The following is a 24,728-nucleotide window of genomic DNA, read 5'->3' as shown; positions in this document are numbered from 1 at the left end:
CGCAAGAATCATTGTATTGTTCTTGGGTGCCCCTAATATGGCAGTTTTTTTATACCACTAGAACGATGCTCCACGCATAAAGAAAATATTGGTAGGAATGGAAATTATTTATTCGGAATTAGCCACACGGTGGTAGATTTTATTCTGTATTTCCAACTGAACAGCAACAATTGAAAATCTTTTTTACTTTCTCTCGAACCTGAAACAAAAAAGAATTTAATATCAGTCCAAAGCAGTGAAAAAACAATGGCGGATTATTAAAATTTTCTACAACTTTCATGTATACATCTAAAATTCCTGATTGTATCTAAGAATCAAATGTGCCAATCTTACCTCTTGATTACCAAGAGTATGGAAGAAGAAAATAGCCACTCCTAGAATAGCATTCAGTATAGAAGACACACTGAAAAGTCCAAGATTTTGTTCGTATTCGGACAACATCCCTACAATCCATGCAGAAAACACAAGGGGCATTATGATAAGATTGGATCGTTGGTGTATTCTAAAAAAAGAAACAAATCTTTGATTATTATGTATTAAAATAAATATATTTCATTATATAGGATCTCCGATTGAAAATTAAAAAAAAAACATAAAGCTTTAAACCCTTTCACAACGAAGTCAGTGCATGTCTGTAAATTGCATATACAAGTGTTTTATAGTCGGTTTGCTTGTTTTTTTGAATCAAAAACCCAAGTTTCTGGGAGACACTGTATAATGCTCTCAGAAGACAGACAACTTTGGCCACGGTTTGAATAAAGCCCATGCTCATCCCCTTCCTTTTTGAGGGGATTCGAACCTATAAATGAGCATAGTATGATTACGATATTGAGTTCTGTCATACTGGGTGAGCCATATAGTTATATTGAAGACATATTACAGCAGATGACATAAACTACCCTTTACAGTAAATCTCATCAATCTAGGCGTTTTGTTCAGGTTTTTGAAGGTTTACAGTATTACCTTTTCTATCGGAAATCCTGCATGTAAGACTACATATCTATTCGATTTATACACAATAGATAAAACTATCCACTTTATGCACAATAGATTAAAAAATGAGTACAATAATAGGTACAAAATATGTGCAAATCTTTTAACCTGTTGTACTTTATGCACCATAGGGTAAAAGATTAGTAAAACAAATTTGAAAGCAGATGAGAGATAAAAAAAGTTTTAATTAAACAGACAGTAAACAATAAATGTCGCTATTATTACATACTTTCCACTGAGCAGTTGTTTGTGGTCCACAACCTTCAAAGGTTTGTAGTTTGCAGCTCCAGCAGCTTCAAGTAGCACAAAGTCAATTATGCATAGACCAATTACTGGTCCGATTTCTAGGTACACAAGAGGCTTATCCAACTGCAACCAACAACTGAAATATTTGAAGAATTTTTAAATAAATAAAGCAGCAATTTTCATGGAATACATGCATAAACATTACTAAAGTTGTATGAACCAAAAATCAGGCAAGCCAACTGTTCAACACGTCTATATTGAACAGCTTCTTTAACATTATTTCTATACCATTTCTGCATGTAAAAACATAGCAATCATTTCCCTGCTCCCCTTTTCACATAATTATAGAAAATGCAATTTTTTTTAATCTTTTTCAAAGTTTTTCTGACTTATTCGCACAACGCTATCTGTTAATAATTTTGTGTATTAATAAGAGAAAACATATTATACTTACTGGTAGGGGGCGCCATAATCGTCTATATAAAAGCACAAACTGGTAACAATTATCAGCGCTGGAAATCCTAAAATAGAAAAATAATATAATCTTATTTCTGTTAATTAAAAGTGAATCAATAAATATACTAGATAGATTAATTAGACAGTAACAAAGGAACAAAGCTTGTATGTATATCTGTTGTACTGTATTTATGTAGATTTTTAAATATAATTTATAACCAAGATTTCAAAAAAATATAATAATATTACACCAATTTTTTTAAATCCAAATTATTTAGAATTTATTCACCAGTTTAGACATAGAAAAACTGAAAGACGTTTAAAAACGTCTCCCAGTAAATTTGCAGCTATGGTTTATGCCGAATTTTAACTAAATTAAAAATGGCCGATATTTATATTTTAAAAATATACTGAGTAATAATAAATGGCAACAATCAGTGATAGTTAGCATAATAAGCTGCAATTTATCATTATGTTATTTTTTTTTTGACAGCGATAAAAGATTTATACATGAATTTAACTGCCCTGCACCTTACTTAATTCCGCATATGGATTTCATCATATGTGGACAAGGATTAGCCCGGACGAATGATTAGGTTGTGTTGAGACAACCCAACAGTTATTATTTACGCTGTGAACCCTCATCTTGTCCAAATCTAATTACGTTACCGTCATGAGGTGGCTGGGCAATGTTTTTCGGCAGTGCAGTCTTCTCACGATTAGAATTGGAATCAATTTGAGTGAATAAATGACTGAATTAAAATTTTTCTGTTTGTTCAATTTATTTACTGTTCTATTCGCTAAAATATACAAAGTGCGGCTAAAAAGAAACGAGAAATATTTTTTAAATCATTTATTATTTTAAATACAATTTCAATGTTTATTTGCTTCAAGTACTCGTAAGCCGAGCCTATGCAGCGCTCCATTCGCGATTTCCAGGATCTAACACAGCGAAAGTCTTCAGAAGATACCACCTCTAATTTCTGAATTCCATTCTTTTGAATGTCTATTAAGTCCTCAAATCGCTTTCCATTGAGCTGGATTTCAATTTTCGGGTACAGAAAAAAGTTGCACTGCGTTAGATCTAGAGAATGAGGCGGGGTGCTCCAGTGTTGTGATCTTGTTTTTCTTTAAAATCTCTCTCACTGCGATAGAGGAATGACACAGCGCATTGTCGTGATGAAAATCCATCTGTCAAAATTGTTCTTACTGTTTCGTTGTCAATGTGTAACTGTCCTGCGATTAGTCGAATGCTCATCCAATGGCCTTGGCGCACGATTTCTCGAATTTTTCAACATTCTCGTCTGTCGTTGAAGTTGGTGGTCGTCTTGTTGTCGTGGGCATCTTTCCATCCCTCTCTGAACCGTTTATGCCAGTCGTACACACGTGGCTGACTCATGGTATCATCACCGTACACTTTCCTTAACGTCTCCACCGTTTCTGCATCATTTTTACCGAGTTTCACAAAAAATTTAATAACAATTCGTTGCTCTAAATTACGATTACTCGTTTTTCCACCGAAGGGTAAATTCTCGTTCCATTTTAGCCACACTTCGCGCGACAATTAAATTATTTTTTTTATGATTCATTTAGTGCTATTCTTAATCTAAACATAGTATAGGGGCTTCTGTACGAGAGAGAAGGGTTCAGGGTCACCTATCAAATTATTAAGAACATAATATTATGATGTACTCACATTAATGTGATTCAAAACTGACAGAAGATTTAAAAAAAAGTGTTCAACATTTTTCATACCCCATCCAATTACGATGTTTTGTAGACGATTTAGAATCCCATCTTTAGGGACTACAAAGGCTACTAAACTATAAACATGAAGAGCTTCCAGCATCAGAAAGGTGAAACAGGTAGTGAAAAGATAGTGCAGCATTGCAGAAATAACTTTGCAGAGTGTCTGAAAGATAAATTCAATCTATTCTAATATTATTCTCTTATGAAAAAAGAAAAAAACACATCATTTATATTAAACATTAATTGTTATTTCTATATATTAGATACAATATTTAAAACGAATGGAACACAACTATTAGTCATTCCTTCCTTTGTTATTATCATCATGTTGTCTACTTACCGGATTGTCTTTGGACATATCATTGGGAAAGAGCAATACCAAGTGTGCACATAATATCGATATTTCCACGTTCATCTGGATTATCCGATCCACAGAAGACACCCTGAAGTAACCCAAATATAGAATAATCAGTGGATTCTTCTTATTATTAAAATGAACTGTAATGTGTTGATTTAAGGAGGGCATTACGGGGTAGTTCAAGTATAAACCGAGTAAAGAATACCAAACAAATACCAAACTAGAAACTCGTAGCGTTTATGGATGCTGTTTTCGAACCTTGAAGTTTAAATGAAACCAGAGAATTATATCTGCTGATAACCTTTCCACTTTTATATAAAATCTAGATTAAACTGTATTTAATAAATGTTTTAATTTTAATTTTATATAAATATGTATAAATTTTAATTGGGACATATATATTGTGTTATTATTTTTACATATATGGTGTTATTATTTTTACATATATGGTGTTATTATTTTCATCAGATGCTAAGCTCATTAATGATATGAATAACTATGTTTTCAGTCATCGGTACAAAGTACATTTCTGTACTTTTTCTTTGTATATAATAATCGTTACAATATTTTCTCATTACATCCACGACCTCATCCACGATCCATCCTGAATCTGATTTAATGAGCAAAATCAAATATACACTGAAATAGCGTTGTATTAGAAACGCTTAGGCCTACCTAATATCTGGTTACACCACCTTTTGCGTACAGAAATGCCTGAATACGTAGCGGCACAGATATTGCGAGATGATGAAAGGTGTTCTTAGGTAGAATAATCCGTGCTAATCACATTGCATTCAACAAATGCTGGTATGCGATGCTTACTGGATCCAGGTGCCAAATGGCCCATTCGAAGAATCACCACACATGTTCAGTTAGGTTTAAATCGGTGCACATGGTCACCATAAACAGGTTCTTGTTGTTATTTGGTTTTTTTAGGAGCATTAGCAACTAAGGCTATATTGCTCCGGGGATATGCGGTGGTCATTCCCTGACCTTTCCGAATCCTCCGTATTTGGTGGTCACGGGCTCGAACCCCGGTCTAATCAAGAAGCGTGTGCTACGCACTGCTGCTCCTTCACATAGTCACCATAAACAGACAGGTTCTTGTTGTTATTTGGTTTTTTAGCAGCATTAGCAACTAAGGGCATATTGCTCCGGGGATATGCGGTGGTCATTTCCTGACCTTTCCGCATCCTCCTATTTGGTGGTCACGGGCTCGAACCCTGGTCTAATCAAGAAGCGTGTGCTACGCACTGCTGCTCCTGCCCACCTGGCTACGGAGGCGCCACCCATAAACATGTGAACGCGGTCAGAAATAATAGACCTGCTCAGTGAGGCACTGATCGATAGGTGCCAAGGGATCCAGGATCTCTCATCCAAACATGTCCCGGATCATTATGCAGTACCCGCAGGAATGTTGGAAATAACCTGCCTGGTTATTTCTAGTCATCCATTCTCCAATGATTCTGCTCTTGTGTCCACTACAAGCTCATTTGCTTAGTGACGGGCCGTCAGTAGGGACACTCGGGTTGGCCATTAACTGCAACAGTCCAACTGTGCTAGTGTCCGATGCATGGTCCATATTGAATGGGGTTGTGCCACCATGTTGTATTGCATGATCAGTGGCTCCACCGCGCACGTCCATTCCTCTGAAAGGCATTGGGTCCTCCTTTCTCCCCTATAATCAACTTGTAGCTGGTTTACATGACCTCTGGCTATTGGTATTTCCACGGTTGTTCCACTCTTGATGTAACGAGCTGTACACTAGAAGAAAGCAGAGACTCGTGCCCCTTAATCTGTCCCCAAAGATCATTCCCAATTGGAAGTTGGTTAGATCACCTCTCAGGTCCATTCTTCGCACGTGTTCACGGTTGGGAGTATTCCTAATGCAAAGTCGTCTCAGTGCATGCATACAGATTAATTTACTATAGATATATAGATTAGATTAGTTGAAAGTCACACATGCCAATAGTATACCTAATAAGTTTCTTATCGGTTTACCTCATGATTAGAAATAGGGCGAGACTAAGGCCGACCATGATCAATAAGACGGTGCTGGCCGTCCTGGTGACTACCACTGCAACTGTTTTCTCTACCTAATACCAATAAGCAAAGAGAAGGATACTTGAACATATTTTCAAATGCATGCAAAATAATTACACTTCCGGTATTTCAGTGTTATTTCTTAGTAATAGTTATTTAGTCAATAACTTCGACACAATACTTACCGGTGACAAAGTGGGAATTGGTCGAGGAGTTGGTTGGGGTGGAGGTCGAGCTGAAATGTCAAGGAAACTCTATTAGCTTCGCGTTTGACGGATAACATAAACTATAACATCTCCCATTTAAAATATTAATCGATCATATATATATCAGTTATAATTTTCATGCACTGTGCTGCTATAATGATCTCCCACTTAACAGTACAATTCGTTAAAACAAGTAAAATGAAAACGCAGTAGCTTAAAAAATCTGCCGCATATCACTGATTTAGATGCCTTTCGATGATGGCAAAATTCATTTAACGAAACTGTAAAACAATAAAGGGACTGCTTACCTTTGCAAATCCATTTTTCCGTTATAAGTTCATAACTCATAAGACAGGTACATTCCCTGGAAGGTTTTTTGTTTTCTTCATCGAACTTATAATCACATTTACTGCCATCTGGACATTGCTTTAGATCCTTGTAGTTCTCATACATTTTGTTCTTCATGTCACAGGGACCTTGGAGGGAAAAAAATGCAATATTTGTATTTCCGTATTCAAGTATACATTAGAAGGAAGTTGTAAAGTTAAATTTTTCAAGAGAAATACTCCCATTCCCAACTGATTGAAATAAAACCATGATTTGATCTAAGAGTAAATAGTTCATTTAGATAGCTATTCTTGTAATCTAATATATTCACTTTTAATAAACTAGGTAAGTTATCTGTGTTGTGCATAGACCACGATATAATCAGGCCAATTATTATTAAGAAGAATTGCGATTTATCTATTTGAATAAAAACATCGATGTATTAATAAAATTCATAAAGTGATTTTGAATTAAAATATTTTATCGATTTAAGAGTATTTGTAACTAAAATCTAAAATGTAGATGTATTTTATAAAGTTTACTGTATATGCATGTACAAAGCTGTAAGCAGGAAGAGTAAGCAAAGTTGAATTTCTTTGGGTTTTACCGCGCATGTGCATGGTGTGAGTTGCTAATAACATCTGGTAGTGCCATCCCTTCGAAAGTTTTCTGTTTACATCATTGCAGGACTTGCATCACAAAAAATGCCTCATGAACATATGGGGGATAGAGTAGTGGAGTTTGGAATACAAATTTCGGTTTGTTTTTTATTTTAGCTACAAACAGAAGTTATTGTTGTTGTAGTAGGGTTTCTAGGCCATATTGCTTCGTGTATACTATCTGTAAATTGCTCAGATAGTATACACATGAGCCGTGTATTCTATCTCAGGTATATTTTCTGCCTTTTTTGAAAGAAAAACCCGAGTTTCCTGGAGAAAAAAGCATTCTACCCTCACCTGAAATCGGCTAACTCAACCACGTTGTGAAAAAAAAAAAAAAAACCATAAAAATTCCTCCTGTCATCGGGTCTTCTCCACCCGGTGTGGGGAAGACGGCGATCCTACCAACTGGGCTACCCACGAAGGCCATACAGAAGTGATAAACAAACTTGTACGTTAGTTAAAATTTTCTTGAGGTTTTGTAATCCTAAAAATTGTACCAGGTTACTACCAGGACTGATGGTAGTAACCTGGTACAATTTTCTACCAATCATAAGCCTACAGAAGTTGAACCATTCCCTAATGGTAAAACAAATTTAACTTAGGTTGATGGCGTAAATCTTATTAGACCTGGGCATTAATACGTAGAAAACAATGAATGACGATAACCAAAAATTAAAAGATGAATAAAAAAGACATGCTGAATTGTGGTCAATTAATTCTTTAGACAAGAATTACGGTATAAGACTCACGAGTTATTTTACAGTACATACACAAGTGCGTTATATCCTTACCACTGTCTGTATATTGCTACAATATGGTCCTCAGCTTGTGAAACAAAATTTCAAGAAGTTTCAAAGTTCGGAATATACTGGATACTCTGATGGTACCCGGAAACAAATTCAAATTCACATTATCTAAAGCCATTTTAACGTCAAACCCATGGACTCACCTAATTACAGCGCAAAACTTTCTAATGCAGACAGGCTGCCAGGGCAGGTCATGGGGTTTTGTCAATGATATATAGGAATTTTGCTAGCAGGGAAAAGGAGGTGATTATCCCTCTGTATAAGGCAATGGTCAGGCCACGGCTTGAGTACTGCGTACAGGTCTGGAGGCCTCATTTTAGGAAGGATGTAGATTTACTTGAGCGGGTACAGTGAAGGGCAACAAGATTGGTGAGGGGAATGAAGGGATCCTCTTACCAAGAGAGGCTTAAGTTCTGCAAATTGCAGTGGCTGGAGACTAGGCACCTGAGCGGTGATCTCATTGAGGTATATAAGGCCTTGAATGGGTTGAGCACGCTGAATTCTGATGGGATCCTTCCACTTGTTCAGATTACGAATCTAAAGGGGCATAAATTCAAATTAAGAAAAGACAAATGTAGAATAGATGTGCGGAAATTTTCCTTTAGCCAGCGGGTGGTTAATTGCCGGAACAAACTTCCATCTGTCGTTGTGGAAGTTGATAGGTTGAATAAATTTAAGGAGGAACTGGACAGGCATTTGGAGGGAATGGTGTGATTTTTTTTTTTTTTTTTTTTTTTTTTGGCTAATGCTGCATAAGCTCATACATTTGCTTTCTTGCATCACATGCCACTACTACTACTACTACTACTACTACTATTACTAATCCATGCTGAACTTATCTCGGGAATTTTGAATGCTCCACAATTGAATATATGATACTACCAAACAGAATGAGAAGAGCAACAGCAAATGATTCAAAAACAAAAATAAGAACCCTCCTCAACATAGACGAGCTGAAAAAAAAAATATTTTTTTCAATAAATATAACGGTTATTTATAATAAAGGTGCAAATTGACTCGCAGAATTCTGCCGACACAGGAAGTATAGAACAAAAATAGAAGAGAAAATTGTGTAATTTTCTGCAAATATAATTAAAAATAGTGACAAAAGCTTGTCCTTTCAATAAACGTAACTGAAAATAAAAGCTTTTAAATCTCTTAACAAGTAAACTGCTCAAGAAAAGTTCACGATTCCGTAGAAACTACATATGCACTATTCAGACTCAGAACAGCTCATGAGAGAACACTCCATTGGGTAAAATTTAACAAATTTAGATCTCTATATACTCTACCAAAGAAGATGCGTCTAATACTCTTATATAATCTATAACGAAATTAAAAGACAAGAAATTATATTATAGTAATTATAATATTGTAACAAGACATGTATTTAATAGATACGGTTTGAAAACGGACTGAAGTGAAATGAAAAGATTCTGATGGCTATACTGGAGATCCATGTTGAATTAACTGATTTATTAATAATAATAAGTAACTTAGATGTGATTCTATCTTTTTTTCCTTTTTTTAAACTTCTTGAGAATGGATTCTAAGCTAATTGGGTAGTTCAAAAGAAAGCATCGCTGCTTATAAAAAAAAAAACCGTCTCAGTCCATTCCTGTGATCGGCAGAAGTTCAGAAATGCGAGAACCCCTTTTATGGGCTATTTTTGCACTTTGGCCCATTTTGAAAGTCTCATGCAAGGGTTGAATAGTTTATTCTCGAAAACTAGGGATTTTCATGTCATAAATCTACCATAGAATACTTGCAATTTACCAACATGACATACGGACTCCACCATAGCCTTAACTCAAATTCTAATTAGACAACCGACGAAGTGTAAAACTCTCTTTCTTAATTTGTCATAGATTCGGGTAGTGCTAATCAGTTTAAATGCAACAGCCTTTGATCTCTTGAGATTATTTTTTGATCTTTCCGTTTATTAATTTAAACATTTGTTAACTTTCCCATTGTTATACAAATATGATTTTAAGTGTTACGCCACTTGTTAAAGTTACTGTTGTACCTGAGATTTGTTTCAATTGCTGATGACATCAGTCTGTTGATGTTTTACTAGTGTGGGTAACGTTGGAAAACTGAAATTGATGGTGACTTAATTTCATACTGGCTCAGGTAAGCCGAAATTTCACTTTGTAAATTTAACTGTACACCCATTTATGTATTTTATATGACTCGAAGGAATTCAAACAAAATATAATTTTAATGAATAATTTTGATATTGCATTTTCACAGTACATAATGTCTATGTTAAAATAATTTTTATCTCTAAAGTTTTCATTCTATTTGTTGATAAAGAGGCACATTCAGCCTCGAAAGCTCCAAAGTATAATTAAAGATATTTTTACTGGATATATACGTTATTATTATTTATTATTTATTATGTCTATGTAACTTAGACTTAGGAGGGCGCTGACTCTCTTTAAAAATGACAGGTGTGAAATACAGGCTCCGAAAAAGAGATAAGTGTTTGCCGTTTTATTTGCTTAATTGTTATTTTATATTGTACTTTATAAGTAGATTTATAGTTCTAGTTACGCTGGTTATTTTTATTTTTAATTTAGATAAGAGTTTTTGTAAATTACTACTTAATATACTTAAAACCGTTGTTTCGTTCGAATCCTGCAGCCATTGTTTTTGAATAGAGAGTGATAGGGAATTCAAATTTTTAATTGTGATAACTAGGTAGCTCTAACTTAAAATTATATAGTGTAATACACATCACTGCATTTAGGATTCTATTAGATAGTATAGTATTGACAATTCATTAATTAAATTTATTGATCTTATTAATTTAAAATATCATGTCCCAGACTAGAGCAGCAAAACAACTGGCACAAAGTGGCAGGATTGCTATGACTCGGGGGAGAACTGAGGGGGACGATTCTCCAATGCATCACAGCCTAAAACAATGTGCAACTTGTGAAATGTTTGCTGAATTCTGTGAAATAGAACATGATCTAGCCATGGAGGATGTCTTTGTGTGTGTGCCAGGTGCAGAGAATGTCTAGAAATTAGGCGTCAACTCAGCGTTCTATGGGCGTCTGTAAGAGCTTGAGGTGTAGGGTAGATGCCCTCGAAGAAATTAATATGAGGGGCCCATCAAGCTCCTAGCTGCCCAACTCAACGCCAGAGCTCACTCCTGTGCATCAGGCAACACAGAGGCAATCTCTAAGGCAGAATGCGCTGGTCCCAAAGGAAGTAGTTATTGTTGGTGACTCTATTGTCAGGGAGACGGTTAATTGTGTAATAAGGATAGATGGAATAGGACGAGGGTATGTCTGTCAGTGGCAAAAGTTGATGAAGTTCTGAAGCATATATCATCTTTTAAGGGCACAAAGGGTGATATTGTTGTACACGTTGGCACCATTGATATTAAGAGTAGGAGATCTGCAGATTTACTTAACAAGTACAGGTCAATGTTGCAAAAAAGTCGTGAGTTAGGGTTAAATTTGAAAGTGTCTGCAATTCTGCCCAGACACGATAGGAGACAGTACATGATGAGAACCTTGTCAATCAATTTAGCCTTGGAAGGAATATGCAAGGGGTAGAATTTTTTTCAGCGTGGTCTGTGCATGTTAACAAGAGAGACTGCTTCTGCAGGGATGGGATACACCTAAATAGAAAGGGTGCAAGAATATTTGCTGATGCTATCGAGGCAGCGTTAGATGGGTCGGAAAACTGCTAGCTTTAGGGGGGGGGATACACAGACTAAAAGGTTAACAGTGGCCACAGGCAGAGGTGAAGGTGATTCTTACACTACTTCTATTAGAATAAGCAGCGGCCTGGAGTGAGGGGTGCTGGGGGTTTCAGGGATTGATGGCAGTCATCGTGAAACAGGTGGGTATATGGAATGTGTTAGGGTAACTAAGAATAAGAATAGGTGCATGTATACCAATGCTAGAAGTATAGTAAATAAATTTGATGTATTTGAAGTGTTGGTCAAGACATTAAAGGAGGATATTGTTGGGATATCAGAGACGTGGTGTCACACAGATATTAGGAATGCAGAATTGGAATTTGGGGAGTACAATGTATACAGAAAGGATAGACAGGATAGGAAGGGAGGAGGGGTTATGCTGTTAATTAAGAAAAACATAAAATCAAAAGAAGTGCATCCAGTTGATATAGATGGACAGTGCACTGTTGAGTCAGTTTGGTGTGACATGAGCTCTGCGAAAGCAAAAATAAGAGTAGGAGTGTGTTATAGGCCTACTGACTCGAATGAGTACAATGAACAATTGTACAGAGAAATTGAGTGGGCCAGTAAATCAGAATATCTTATAATGGGGGATTTTAACTTCCCAGATATTGACTGGAACTTGTGGATTAGTCATTCGCACACTAGCAAGACTTTTGTGAATTTATTGGATGATTGTTTTCTGCAGCAGCATGTTCGAGATGCAACCAGAGAGGTTAATACTCTTGATCTGGTTATTAGCAGTGATCATTCGTGTATTAATATTTTGCAGATAAAGGAATCACTAGGTGGCAGTGATCACAGTGTACTGATGTGGGATTTACTTAAAGATATAATTAGCATCAAGCGTAAAAGAAAGGGTTTTTGCTTCCGTAAAGGTGAGTACAGTGGTCTCGGACAGTTTTTAAATTCTGTACAGTGGGATCAGCTGATGATGTTACCAACAGCAAATCCTAAGTGGGAAGCATTCAAAGAATTAATCGTGGAAGCTACTAAACGTGTCATACCTATTAAGAAATATTGTTCAAGGTTTAGGCCTAAATGGTTGTCAAATGAACTAATGAGACATGTGGCAGAGAAGAAAAATGCATGGGATGCATATAAATTATCAGGCGACACAGAAGCCTACGGCAGATATAAGCTAGTCTGTAATCAAGTCACAAAGGAGGTCAGGCAGGCGAAGGCTGATTACGAGAAATCTTTGCCAAAAGATGCTAAGAAAAACAGCAAGGATGTCTTTACTTATATAAACTCTAAAAGGAAGGGGATGAATCTGATTGGTCCACTTGACATCGATGGTTCGACTGTTGATGATCCTGCTCAGATAGCAAACAAACTGAATGAGTATTTTGCATCTACATTCACACGTGAGAAATTATTAAGGTTTGAAAATGGCAGAAGGTTATCAAATTGTAGCAGGATACTTAATGATCTTGTAATAACTGAGAACAAAGTGGAAGAGAAATTGTTGAAGTTAAACATAAGAAAAGCACCTGGGGTGGATGGGATCTATCCAGTTATATTAAAGGAGGTGGCAAAGGAACTAAGCAAACCGTTAGCCATAATTATAAGAGCATCCTTGGATTCCGGGGGAGGTCCCCACCTACTGGAGATGTCCAAATGTGTCCCCAATTCACAAAGGGGGATCGAAGGGTGACAGGAGTAATTACAGACCAGTTAGTTTAAATTCTGTTCCGGGTAAAATAATGGAGTCACTGGTTAAAGATGCATTGCAAGATCATCTAGACAAGACTGCAGCAATAATTCAGACACAGCATGGGTTTGTTAAGGAAAAGTCTTGTCTGACAAATTTGATAGGATATTATGATGTGGTTACAAAGGAACTGGATGCAAAAAATAATTTTGATATAATGTTGCGCATGGAAGACTACTGTACAAAATGGAGCAGAATGGTATTAAGGGTAAGTTGCTACAATGGATAAAAGGATTGTTGAGTGGGAGAAGACAGAGGCTGGTAATCAATGGGTGCTGCTCTTCGTGGACTAATGTTATTAGTGGAGTCCCAATGGGTTCGGTGTTGGGTCCATTGTTGTTTTGTATATTTATCAATGATATTGATGACGGTATATCAGGCTTTGTGTCGAAGTTTGCAGATGATACAAAGGTTGGCAGGGTTGTTAATGACAGTATTGGCAGTGTGCTACTGCAACAGGATCTAGAAAATTTCGGAAGATTGGCTGAGAAGTGGCAACTGAATTTTAACATTGATAAATGCAAAGTGCTCCATTTGGGTATAAGTAACCCAAGAGGAACGTACCAACTATGTGGTACTACACTTAGGATGGTAGAAAATTAAAAATACTTGGGAGTAATTGTGCAGTCAGCTATGAAGTTTTCTGAACAATGTAGACAGGCTGCAAGAGCTGGTCATGGGGTTTTGTCAATGATATACAGGAATTTTGCTAGTAGGGAAAAGGAGGTGATTGTCCCTCTATATAAGGGATTGGTCAGGCCACGCCTTGAGTACATGTGTGGGGGCCTCATTTTAGGAAGGATGTAGATTTGCTTGAGCGTGTACAGAGAAGGGCAACAAGATTGGTGAAGGGAACGAAGGGATCCTCTTACCAAGAGAGACTTGAGTTCTGCAAATTACAGCGGCTGGAGACTAGGCACTTGTGGGGTGATCTGATTGAGGTGTATAAGGCCTTTAATGGGTTGAGCACGCTGAATTCTGATGGGATCCTTCCACTTGTTCAGATTACGAACCTAAGGGGGCATAAATTCAAATTAAGGAAAGACAGATGTAGAATAGATGTGTGGAAATTTTCCTTTAGCCAGTGGGTGGTTAATTGCTGAAACAAACTTCCATCTGTCGTTGTGGAAGTTGATATGTTAAATAAATTTAAGGAGGAACTGGACAAACATTCAGAGGGAATGGTTGTGTGAATTTTTTTTTTTTTTTGGCTGATGCTACATAAGCTCATACGCTTGCTTTCACACACCACGATTACTATTACTATTACGAACGGACTTCAATTAAACACTCTTGGGGAATAAAGGACACCATCCACCGAAGCGAATTTTTTGCCCATATAGGAACCGATCTAACGCTATTTACCATCAGTTAAAATATTTTCCTGACCACCTTCCATCAGCCCGAACCTTCAGGCTGATAGAGGCAGGTAATGAAGGTTCAGTCTCATGGAATTTTCCATCAGTTGAACCTTTCAGCGAGAATATTCGAGAGCTTTTTTAACTGATTGAGCTTTAGTCAAGGTTCTATTGCTACTACATGGAACACGAAATTTCAGACTCTTCTACTTTTTATAGACTTAATAAGTGCTGTAAAATACAGTATTGCAAAGATTAATAGCTGTCTTTATTTCGAGTTCGATGAACAATGGGTCTCAGTGGTCAGACCTTATCTCCATTACAATCCATTAAAGCGAGATTTTCCTGTAATATAAATGTGAGTTTCTTTCATCCATAGAAATTACTTACTAGGACATTCTTTGTACCAATCCCAACATTGTTTGGTTTCGACGCTGAGGCCTTCTTTTCGTTCACATATGAAACCACTCGTGGCATTGACGCATAATCTGAATCTTTCGGTGGTTCCATTGCCGCAACTGGTGGTACAAGGACTCCATTCCGTCCACTCATACTCTCTGATCATTTCTGTGGAAGAATAATAAAATCAAAACGTCTCTTATATCTAACACAAAGAAAAATCAATTTCCTAATATGGATTTTTCTGATATATTTTAAAAGTACTACCACTCCTTTTGGCACGACAAGGTTTTAATAGACAACCAAGCAGATTGTTAGATGACTAGATGACAAGCGTGACGGACTACAATGTATGCTTCTTAATAGTGCGAAGTCATAAAAACAGGTGTTCCAAATTTATCAAATGAAGTAACCAAAGACATAACACTTACCGTCACATGGCTGTTCGTTACAAGTGATATTTTCTTGAGATGGGCCAACGCAATCTTTACCCCCTTTCTGTGGTTTAGGGTTCGTACATGTTCGTACTCTGCTTTGAATTCCACCCCCGCAGTATTTATTGCACTCAGAATCGGACATTATGCTCCAATCCGTCCACTCACCATCAACAGCTAAGAAAAAGAGTGGGGATTCAAAACAATCTTAAAGTCAGTTCATAGGTATCATTTAATAAAAGCGACTATTTCTATTTTGTTACTTTTTATGTATACTATTACTTGATCCAGGTCTGTTCTTGGCATTAGGCCTAAGAAATAGAATAGGAATCCTCATAATGTGTCAATTGTTTCTGTCTTTTCCTTCGCCATTTTTTTAACAGAGAGAGAGAGAGAGAGAGAGAGAGAGAGAGAGAGAGAGAGAGAGAGAGAGAGAGAGAGGAAAAAATGACAAATTTATAAGAACATAGAAGAAGCAGTTAAAATAAGCTCCCCTTTCGGAGGTAACTACAAAAACGCGTACATCTGTCAAAGAAAGTATAATCTACAATAGAAGTTGGCTCTTACCTTCTTCTCCAACAACTCTTCCTTCTTGGACAATATATGTAAACAAACAACAAAGGAAGAACCGGACTGACATTTGGCTTTGCATATCTGTGCTGAGAGGATAAAAAGAGAAAAGTATAGCATAGTATTTCTTTTAAAAATTAGAGGAATCTTCAAGATGATTTTTAAGTTTCTAGTATGAATATTTCTAATGTTTAAATTTAAAAGGCATTCTTTATTACCCAAATAGAAGAAAGGGAAAAAACTATAAAAGTACCAAATTTCTTTCACGACAGGTTCCAAAAATAAAATGTCCCCTTAATGATAATAAACTCCTACAGGGAAAAGACGATACAGTACTCTGAGCTTTGCTTGCAGAGTTTCAAAACGTTCCGACAAATAGCACGAGCAATTAGTCATCAAAATGGTGTCATTTTAGTTTAGCATAGCAAAGATTTTGAAACGAGGGTGATATCAAATTCTATGTGTACCGATAGTTATGATCACCGTTCTCCCAAAACCAAGCGGAAAAGGCCCGGGTTCAAATTCCACCAATGACACGAGAAACCTTTACGGGGCTTCTTTCACTCCGTGGCTGAATTTGACTCATGCGAGGACAGCAAGGTTTTTCTTCCCGAAACTCAGGCTTTTCGTTCAGAAAAATAGGCAAACCGACCATTAACGATATACAGAATAAGAAACATTGTACTTGTAATGACAAAAAAGTAGTGGGTCATATTAGGGCCACCAGAACTAACCTATCTGCCATTATGTCATATGCCCATAATTTTTTTTTATCTTTTTTTGGGCGGTCCAGAATTCCACATACAAACTTTTAGCAAATACGAGGACGAATCAAATGAAGAAGAGATTTCCATTGCCTAGATTTCAATTATGAGCTATTTGACAGTTGGTTTTGTGGTGAGTAGCTGAACGTGTCTTGAGTGGTTGCACTGTTATCTATGATTTTTTGAAAGTCATGTTTTTGTAAAGTCATATTTTTGAAAGCTGAAAAACATTCTGGAAGGACGTCGATTGCTAACGAATAATTAAATGAAGGAAGCCATCAAAGATCGGTGCCAACCGATTTTTCATGAAACGGGTAAAAAAATCTAGTGTAGGCAAATGAGGCAAGTACCTAAGCCGTGGTGTAAATTTTTTTGAAAAATGAAGTACCAGTTACAGGTAAAACAATAATTTCAGTTTTAGTTTGATTCGCCCTTGTAAATAATGAGGGAAAATATAGATATAATTTATCATAAAAGTAAATATTTACAGAAAAAAAATTATAAATTTTGTTACACTTAGTGGTGGGCAAACAGATCATTCGAGATAAGTGAGGAGCCAAATGGCGAAAGCTAAGGAGATGAAGATGCTCAGTTGGCACTTCAAAATCTGATGATACTTCGTTCATTGGCTGGCTAGGGAATGGAACAGAATCATCTACAGCCTCATCATTAGAAGATGGAATCACAGGCCTGTGAACGTCGATGTAAATCAGCATCTTTATTGACGATTTCTTAGGCGATGGATTTGCAGTCTTCTCCGATTTTCATTGGCTCAATTAAATCTTAACTTATTTAACCTTTCTTCTGTTATGTGATATTGAGAATAGTGGTGCTTCACATTGATATTTCCTTTTCTCGTTAATTGGCAACTTTGTCCTTGGCATTGCTGATCTGTTAGGCTTTCAAGACTGCCAGATTGTTGCCTGGTTTGGCTCATCTATTTACTCGATCAACTGCAAAATAGTTAACGCAGGTAATAGCCCTTGAATACAGAAATCACCTTCTAATTATAGATTGGAGCAAGAATTCGAGTTTGGGGGCACGAAAACAAACTTTATATTCTGGCAGTAATCATCAAGGTTAAGAGGATGGCCAAGAAGCATTATCTAAATTCATTAGTACTTTGAATAAAGGATTTCTTTTACACAATACTCTCTCAGTTCTGGAGGAGCAATTATGGATAATATTAGCATTGGTAGTGGCAAGTGAAGCAAAAAAGCAAGCTTATAAAGCATCAACCAAAAAACTTTCCCACATCACCTGACCATTCTCTCAATAATTTGTCTAGTTCCTCCTTGGATTTATTTAAACTACCCACTTCCATAACGACAGATGGAAGCATGTAGTCTCAGCAAGAAAAGAATGTCATCGGCATTGAGTTGCTCAATCCATTCAAAGCCTTAAACACCTCAATCAGATCACCTCGCAGGTGCCTAGTCGCCAGATGTTTCAATTTACAGGACTGTAGACTCTTTTTGCTAAGACCACCCTTTGGTTCCTTTCACCATCTCTCTGCCCTTCTCGGCACTCATTCCGGCAGATCTACATTCTTCCTAAAATTAGACTTCCAGATCCATACGCAGTACTCAAGATGCAGCTTAACCATTGCCTTTACAATGGGACAATTACTTCCATATCCCGCCTAGCAAAGTTCCTATATATTATTGACAAAACTCCACGAGCCGTTCTAGAAGCCTGTCTGCATTGCTCACAGATGTTCACATCTGACAGCACAATTACCCCCCAGGTATTTTTAATTTTTTACTACCCCGGGTGTAGTACCATACAGTTGGCACGTTAATCTGGGAGTACTGCTACCCATATGTAATATCATGCAATTGTTAATGTTCAGTTGACATTTCTCAGCCCATCTGCCTAATTTTTCTAGATATTGTTGCAGTAGCGTACCTTGATCACTGTTATTAACGACCTTGCTAGCCTTCGTATCAGAGGAAAATTTTGACATTAAACCTGATATACCTTCATCAATATCATTAATAAATACAAAAAACAACAATGGTCCCAGCACTTAACCCTGGGGCACTCCACTAATACATTAGTCTATGAAAATTTATATCCATTAATAACTACTGTCTTCTCCAACTGGTCATACGTTTGTCCCTAGCAGTAACTTGCCCTTAATGCCAGAGTGCTCCAATTTTTATATAGCAATCTTTTATGAGCAACAGTATCAAAAGCTCTCCTGAAATTGAATTATATGATATCAAAATTAACTTTTTGCATCCAATTCCTTTGTCACTGCATCATAATATCCAATCAGATTGGTTAGACAAGATCGTCCCTGAACAAATCCATGTTGCAGTATAATCGAATTCCTGTCTAGGTGGTTCCTGCATTACTTCTTTAATTCCAATATTTTCCTGGAACAGAAGTTACGCTAACTGGTCTGTAATTACTCATGTCACTCTTTAATTTCCCTTTGTGAATTGGAGATACATTTGCACATGTCCAGTCCATCGGGGAGTGGGGTTGAAGTGAAATACTCCCCCATAAGAATTTTCCAGAAGCATTTTTGGCTTTTGCTTATCTGTAAATAGAACAGTTTCCTGTGCCCTTGCCCTAAGCATGAAGGCTGGACCTGCCCTTGATTTTGGCCCCTTTCCTCTACGTAAGCATGAAGCCTTAATTAACTTTTGACAACATCACCGATAACCGTTATAGCATATTTTTATATTGTTGTTTTTGGAATAATGCCATAAAGGAAGTCTTTTTGTCGGAATGCCATGCGATGGGCAGATGGATCTTTAAGTGTCGATCCTTTTAGGACTTTCGCATTCTCTGAATCGGCAAGATTTTCGAATTCTCTAAATCTCTGAATCTCTCTAATCAGTTGTATTCACAATTAGTGTTTCCACCAGAAAGAATCAGCTTGCCTTCTCAAGACTCATAGTGGTTATCGCTACACCTTTTCTCACAAACAGTACAGAGCATATTTGATGCATTATTCACTATCTGTTTATGTTAATCGTCAATGCAACTGAAGTTACAGTATGAGGCGTCAGTGTATTATCTGTAAACGGTATCTGTTCTGAGGTCGATTTCCTGTTTGCTCTACGAAACACTCAAATTTCCACGAGGAAAAACCAAGCAACCCTCTCTTCAGACAGACTAACTCGACCACCTTGTGAAAAAGATCCCATAAAAATTCTATTCTTCATTCAACTCAAAGAACTATTGCCATTTGTGGCTGCTTCACTAGCTTCGAGTTTTGCGTGGGGAAGCGCGTTGTGATTTGAAGGAAGATCCCTCGCCTTTTTTCTTTTCTTTATTTCTTTCTTTCTGTTCCAGTTTAAACCAATAGTGTTTAACCTTTTTGTACAGTCCCCCTCCATTCGAATTTTATCCTACTGCTTCGTCTCCGTTAATCTAGTTTAAAAATTTGTAAATGAAGTACAAAGTCAGAAAATTCAATTTGTGAGGTCTTCTAACCCCTCGCCTTACCGTCCCCAAAGAAGCGAGCTTACCTGGTATATACTCTTCGATTTCTTCATGGCGATGTATGCTTCTGACGTTGTCATTGGGCATTAACCACTCTTCTAATATCTCAAAGGGAATTTTAAAGAATGGGCGCTCTTTCATTTTTGGTTATAATTTTTGCGCAATTCTGCAATTAGAATCGGGAAAGATGATATTTATGCATATTTTTCCTGTAAGAATATCTTTTACCATTATTTTCTTGGCTGACTCTCGAAGTTTAACAGTTTCTATGAGCCTACAGATTTCTGCATCATTCTATTCATTCGTATATTCTATACTAACAGAATGAATTCTTTGTTTTGTTTTAACTGGAATCGATTCTTTAATTGCTAAACAGTTCACATGATTGAAAACTCGGTGTTCGGTTTTGTCAAAGCTATTGTTATTCCCACCAACATCAGCAAATAGTGATTATCAGCAAATTGATTTATTGTATTTCTAAAATACAGTAAGATAAAACTTGAAGGATAGGGTATATAAAGAAAAACTAAGCAGTTTTATGTATCGTCGTGCTGTCTCTGAACAGAATATTAAATTAAACGGCATCAAAAGCAGTCGAGGGGAGGGGGTTGGGAACATTCCAGACACCTATTAATGTTGCTCGCTTAAAGAATTCTCATTTCTGTATATTTGACGAGATTTGTTCTGAATAATAATAGGATATATATTTACATTATGCAAAGACTCTTTGAAAAGATTTTAATCAGCTATTTAAAATATGTATGCACTTTGTAAATGTTTCTGAAAGAACCACTCCATTAAAATTACTGCGTCTGCAATCGTTATTTATGCTTAGAATTAAATATTAGCCTTCAGCAATCGTAATATTATTCTTTTCACTGTTTGTAATGCAACTGGAATCTCATACAGGTAAACCGATTATGGAACACTCGCTGTTTATAAACATAATAAACGATGGACTTGAGGACTAGGTGATCCATAATGTAAAATGTCTGTGCTTTGTAAGTGGAGTTTACAACATGTATATGTTCAATTGATATTTGCCCTCGTGGGTAGCACAGTTCGTAGAATCGCCGTCCACCCCATACCGGGTGGAAAAGGCCTGGGTTCGAATAGTTCTTTTGGTTAATTTGTCCATTTCAATGTATTCTATTTTCTCTCTCGCAATCGAAAATCTGTCTGTCTTGAGGATTTCTCTTTTCTAGACCATATTTCTAATATCTTGTGATAGTTTGGTAGCATTATTTGACTTTTTAAGTTTCCCTGAAGCTTGCTGCTGTTTCATCTATTTTGTCATACAACTCTTGGACTCCAAGAAGTCACCCAGAGAGGAAAGTGAAGTGAATCCGTTATTCAGCTCAAGATGATAGTCTTCTTGGTTATCACTAAGATGGATGGTACTTGTTTTTCTCTTAGTAAATCTTTTGTTTCTTAGAAGCTTTGTGTTCAGTCGTAATGTAGCTCGGATTAAGCGATGATCGGTACTAAACTGGAATTGGTTTATCACTTCCTGATTCTCGAATATTCTGTAACCCTATGGTCACTTAAAGTCCGGTCCGGGATGAAAAGCCAATCACTAATCTGAGAGGCAAGATCACTGGTGAAGGTGTGAACAGATTAATCTGACAAAAAGATGGAGCTTTACTAATCCATTCAGGGTGCAGTCTATGAATTTACCTTGGTACACCCGTTGATCATTTAATTCGCGGAATGGATTGATTGTAATTTTAATCTTCTTCGTTGAGTACTACTGGTGCTCTTTCCTTGTCAAAATAATCTCCTTCGAAGTATATGCACTTGCGCCGTCCATTAATCGACTCGTAGAATTACTCCCTGAAGCCATTTCTTGACGAGTCATTGAGAGTGGTAGTTTTGGCCATAGCATCTCTCAGACATTTCTCTCAGTCTCTGTGCCACTTACACTAAGTAGAGCACAGTAGAGAATAACGAAAGGTTTAGGCTTCAAATTTTCCATTATGCAGCACACAAAACGGTTTACACTTAGTGGCATGTAACTTAAGGCCATATTACAACTACCCGAAACATATCAGAATTTGCAATTGCGTTAGCATATTCTTGCACATACATTCTTTTGCCATCTATCGGAAGTTTTCCGAAATTTCAGTCGTTTATAAGTTGCCACTGCCATTCTGTGAATTAAATGATCAGCCTGCGTATGAAACGTTGGCATCTGTTCACTGATAAAACATGGATTGCTGGCAAGCAATGGATTGTAGAGTCGTTGACACAAAATTTCAGAATATGCGTACGCACTCCTCACAATTTATAGACACAGATGTAATGTTTTAGTACCAGAAAGTGCAGAAAAGTACTTGTCTTTACTCGAAAACTTCAATGACTGGGGAGCGTCATGAATCTTCACATACTTTTGACGTAGGTGACAGTTGTTGTTGTTTTGGTTTTTTAAGGAGCATTAGCAACTAAGGCCATATTGCACCGGGATATGCGGTGGTCATTCCCTGACCTTTCCGCATCCTCCGTATTTGGTGGCGACGGGCTCGAACCCCGGTTTAATCAAGAAGCGTGTGCTACGCCCTGCTGCTCCTTCCCACCTGGCTACGGAGGCGCCATAGGTGACAGATGCATTGTTCTAAATCAGTGGTTCCTAACCACTTCCTCTTTGTGATTCCTTGAGTATAATAATTTTTTTTGTTGCAGACACCCTAATTTTTTAAAATAAAATAAACGCTTTGACCCTACTGAATTTATTAAAAACAAAGCTTTTGTAACACATAATATGTAACCTATTTACCATAAATTATGAATTCTGATATTATCATCAGTTTGTAGTTAGGTACGTAGTCATAATAAAATATAAATTTCGAAACATAAAAAAGTTAGAAACAAAACAATTTAACCAAAACTTCCGAGCTTGTTTTGGGGAACACGTGCTTTAATGTTCAACCCAAAAGAAGACAGACATACTATGTGATTCTGCATTAAGGTTCTTGACGTATTTTGACTTGTCGAGATATAAGCCGAAAATTCTTTCCTGCAGACGTATGTCGTTGAAACCAGAACTAGAATCTTGTCTTTTCACAAAGCAATGGATATTCTAGCTTCAAACTTAAAAGTTCGTTAAAGATTTATTCGATTCCAATGGCTATAAAAAGCTGAACTGCATCTTTTATAAAGGAATATAAAATGTGAGATGATTTTTATTTTGCAGTTCTAAAGTTGTGATTTTGAAATGGCTTACTTTAAGCTAATAGTCTTAAATCCTCCTCTTGGTCTTAAATTAATCACATCATTCATTATCTGTTTGTCTCTTTGCCACTGCCTGAAAACAATTCCGCCGCATGAGTTATGATTCCAAGAGTAGACTGGTGATTGTATGAAAGTTTTACCAATTGCCATTAAATGTTTTGATTGGTCACTGTGCAAGTGCTCGCTGTTTCTTTTTCTCGATGTATCCAATCTCAATGGAAAATATTCATTAGAATAAATCACTTCAGTTTCGTTTGTTGCTGTATATATAGCCCTTGTGGGGAGCACATTTCACATAAATCACCGTCCTCCCATCAAAGACCTGATTCGAATTCCGTCAATGACGCGAGAAATTTTTATGGATCTTTTTCACAAAGTGGCAGAGTCGGTCTTAGACGAGGAAACATGGTTTTTTTTCCCGGAAACTCGGGGTTTTTAGTCCAGCAAAAGCAAATAGACCACAAAACACCTAATTCACAGACATATTATATATGGCCTAAGTTGCTGATGCACCAGAAACCTTATAATAGCAACAACAACTGTATATGTAACATAGCAAACAAAATTGCCATAGTGATTTCGTTAGAGATTAAACCTCGCGTGGTATGTCAGCCAAGTTAAGGATGAAACTTTAATTGTAAAACGAGATGTGGACAATAACTAATAGCCACTTCGATTACTAATGCAGTCGTACAAAACAAAGAGGCATTCATATAATCAGGATGAGTATAATCACGGCGAATGATCAAACCCACAAGCAACCTTCTCATCTCCAACAGCAACATTGGCAATGAATACCGCAACGCTTATGTTGCTATGCTTAAATCAAGGTCTAGAAATTTAATCTCATCTTAGCAATATATTTTTGTTTAGCAATCTCTTCTAAAATTTCACTTCGATGAGTAGAAGAGGACAGTAACATAAATAAATATATATAATATCGAAGCCAATAATTTAAAGAAATTCAGAATGTAATGATTATCGGATTATAAATCAGCACTTACGTTGTGTGACCATTTCATGTATGATATTGGGTATGAAATAATTTATCACGTTCTCTCGCGATTCGGTCTGGTGCCTAGGTCTGAAAATGTAAACAATGATCTCTATGGTGACGTGTCGTCTGTAAACATAAAGTATTATGAGAATATCACAGATTACGCGCTTAGTTATAACCACCAGGTGGCAGGGAGTCTCTTCTTCACGCCAATACACGTTTAGGCAATATCTTAAAACAA

At 36.8% G+C, this 24,728-nt stretch overlaps 1 protein-coding gene across 1 annotated transcript; it reads right to left on the bottom strand.

Moving 5' to 3' along the window:
- Nucleotides 1-139: 139 nt before the first annotated feature.
- Nucleotides 140-24,547, bottom strand: LOC150086685 (uncharacterized). The gene is made up of 13 exons (XM_090372225.1): nucleotides 24,495-24,547; nucleotides 16,037-16,123; nucleotides 15,467-15,646; nucleotides 15,027-15,203; nucleotides 6,360-6,527; nucleotides 6,031-6,080; nucleotides 5,804-5,898; nucleotides 3,785-3,887; nucleotides 3,451-3,607; nucleotides 1,694-1,760; nucleotides 1,223-1,375; nucleotides 334-502; nucleotides 140-199 (listed from the first exon to the last, which is right to left on the bottom strand). The coding sequence occupies exons 1-13, from the start codon at nucleotides 24,505-24,507 to the stop codon at nucleotides 140-142; spliced, it is 1,479 nt and encodes a 492-aa protein (XP_090228351.1). The 5' UTR covers nucleotides 24,508-24,547.
- Nucleotides 24,548-24,728: the final 181 nt, after the last annotated feature.

This window comes from Mastigoproctus giganteus, chromosome 4, assembly GCF_048544385.1.
Source record: "Mastigoproctus giganteus isolate SK-2022 chromosome 4, ASM4854438v1, whole genome shotgun sequence".
NCBI lineage: Eukaryota > Metazoa > Arthropoda > Arachnida > Uropygi > Thelyphonidae > Mastigoproctus > Mastigoproctus giganteus.
Note: the sequence above shows the minus strand (reverse complement) of the source record. Positions and strands in the feature narration are given on the sequence as shown.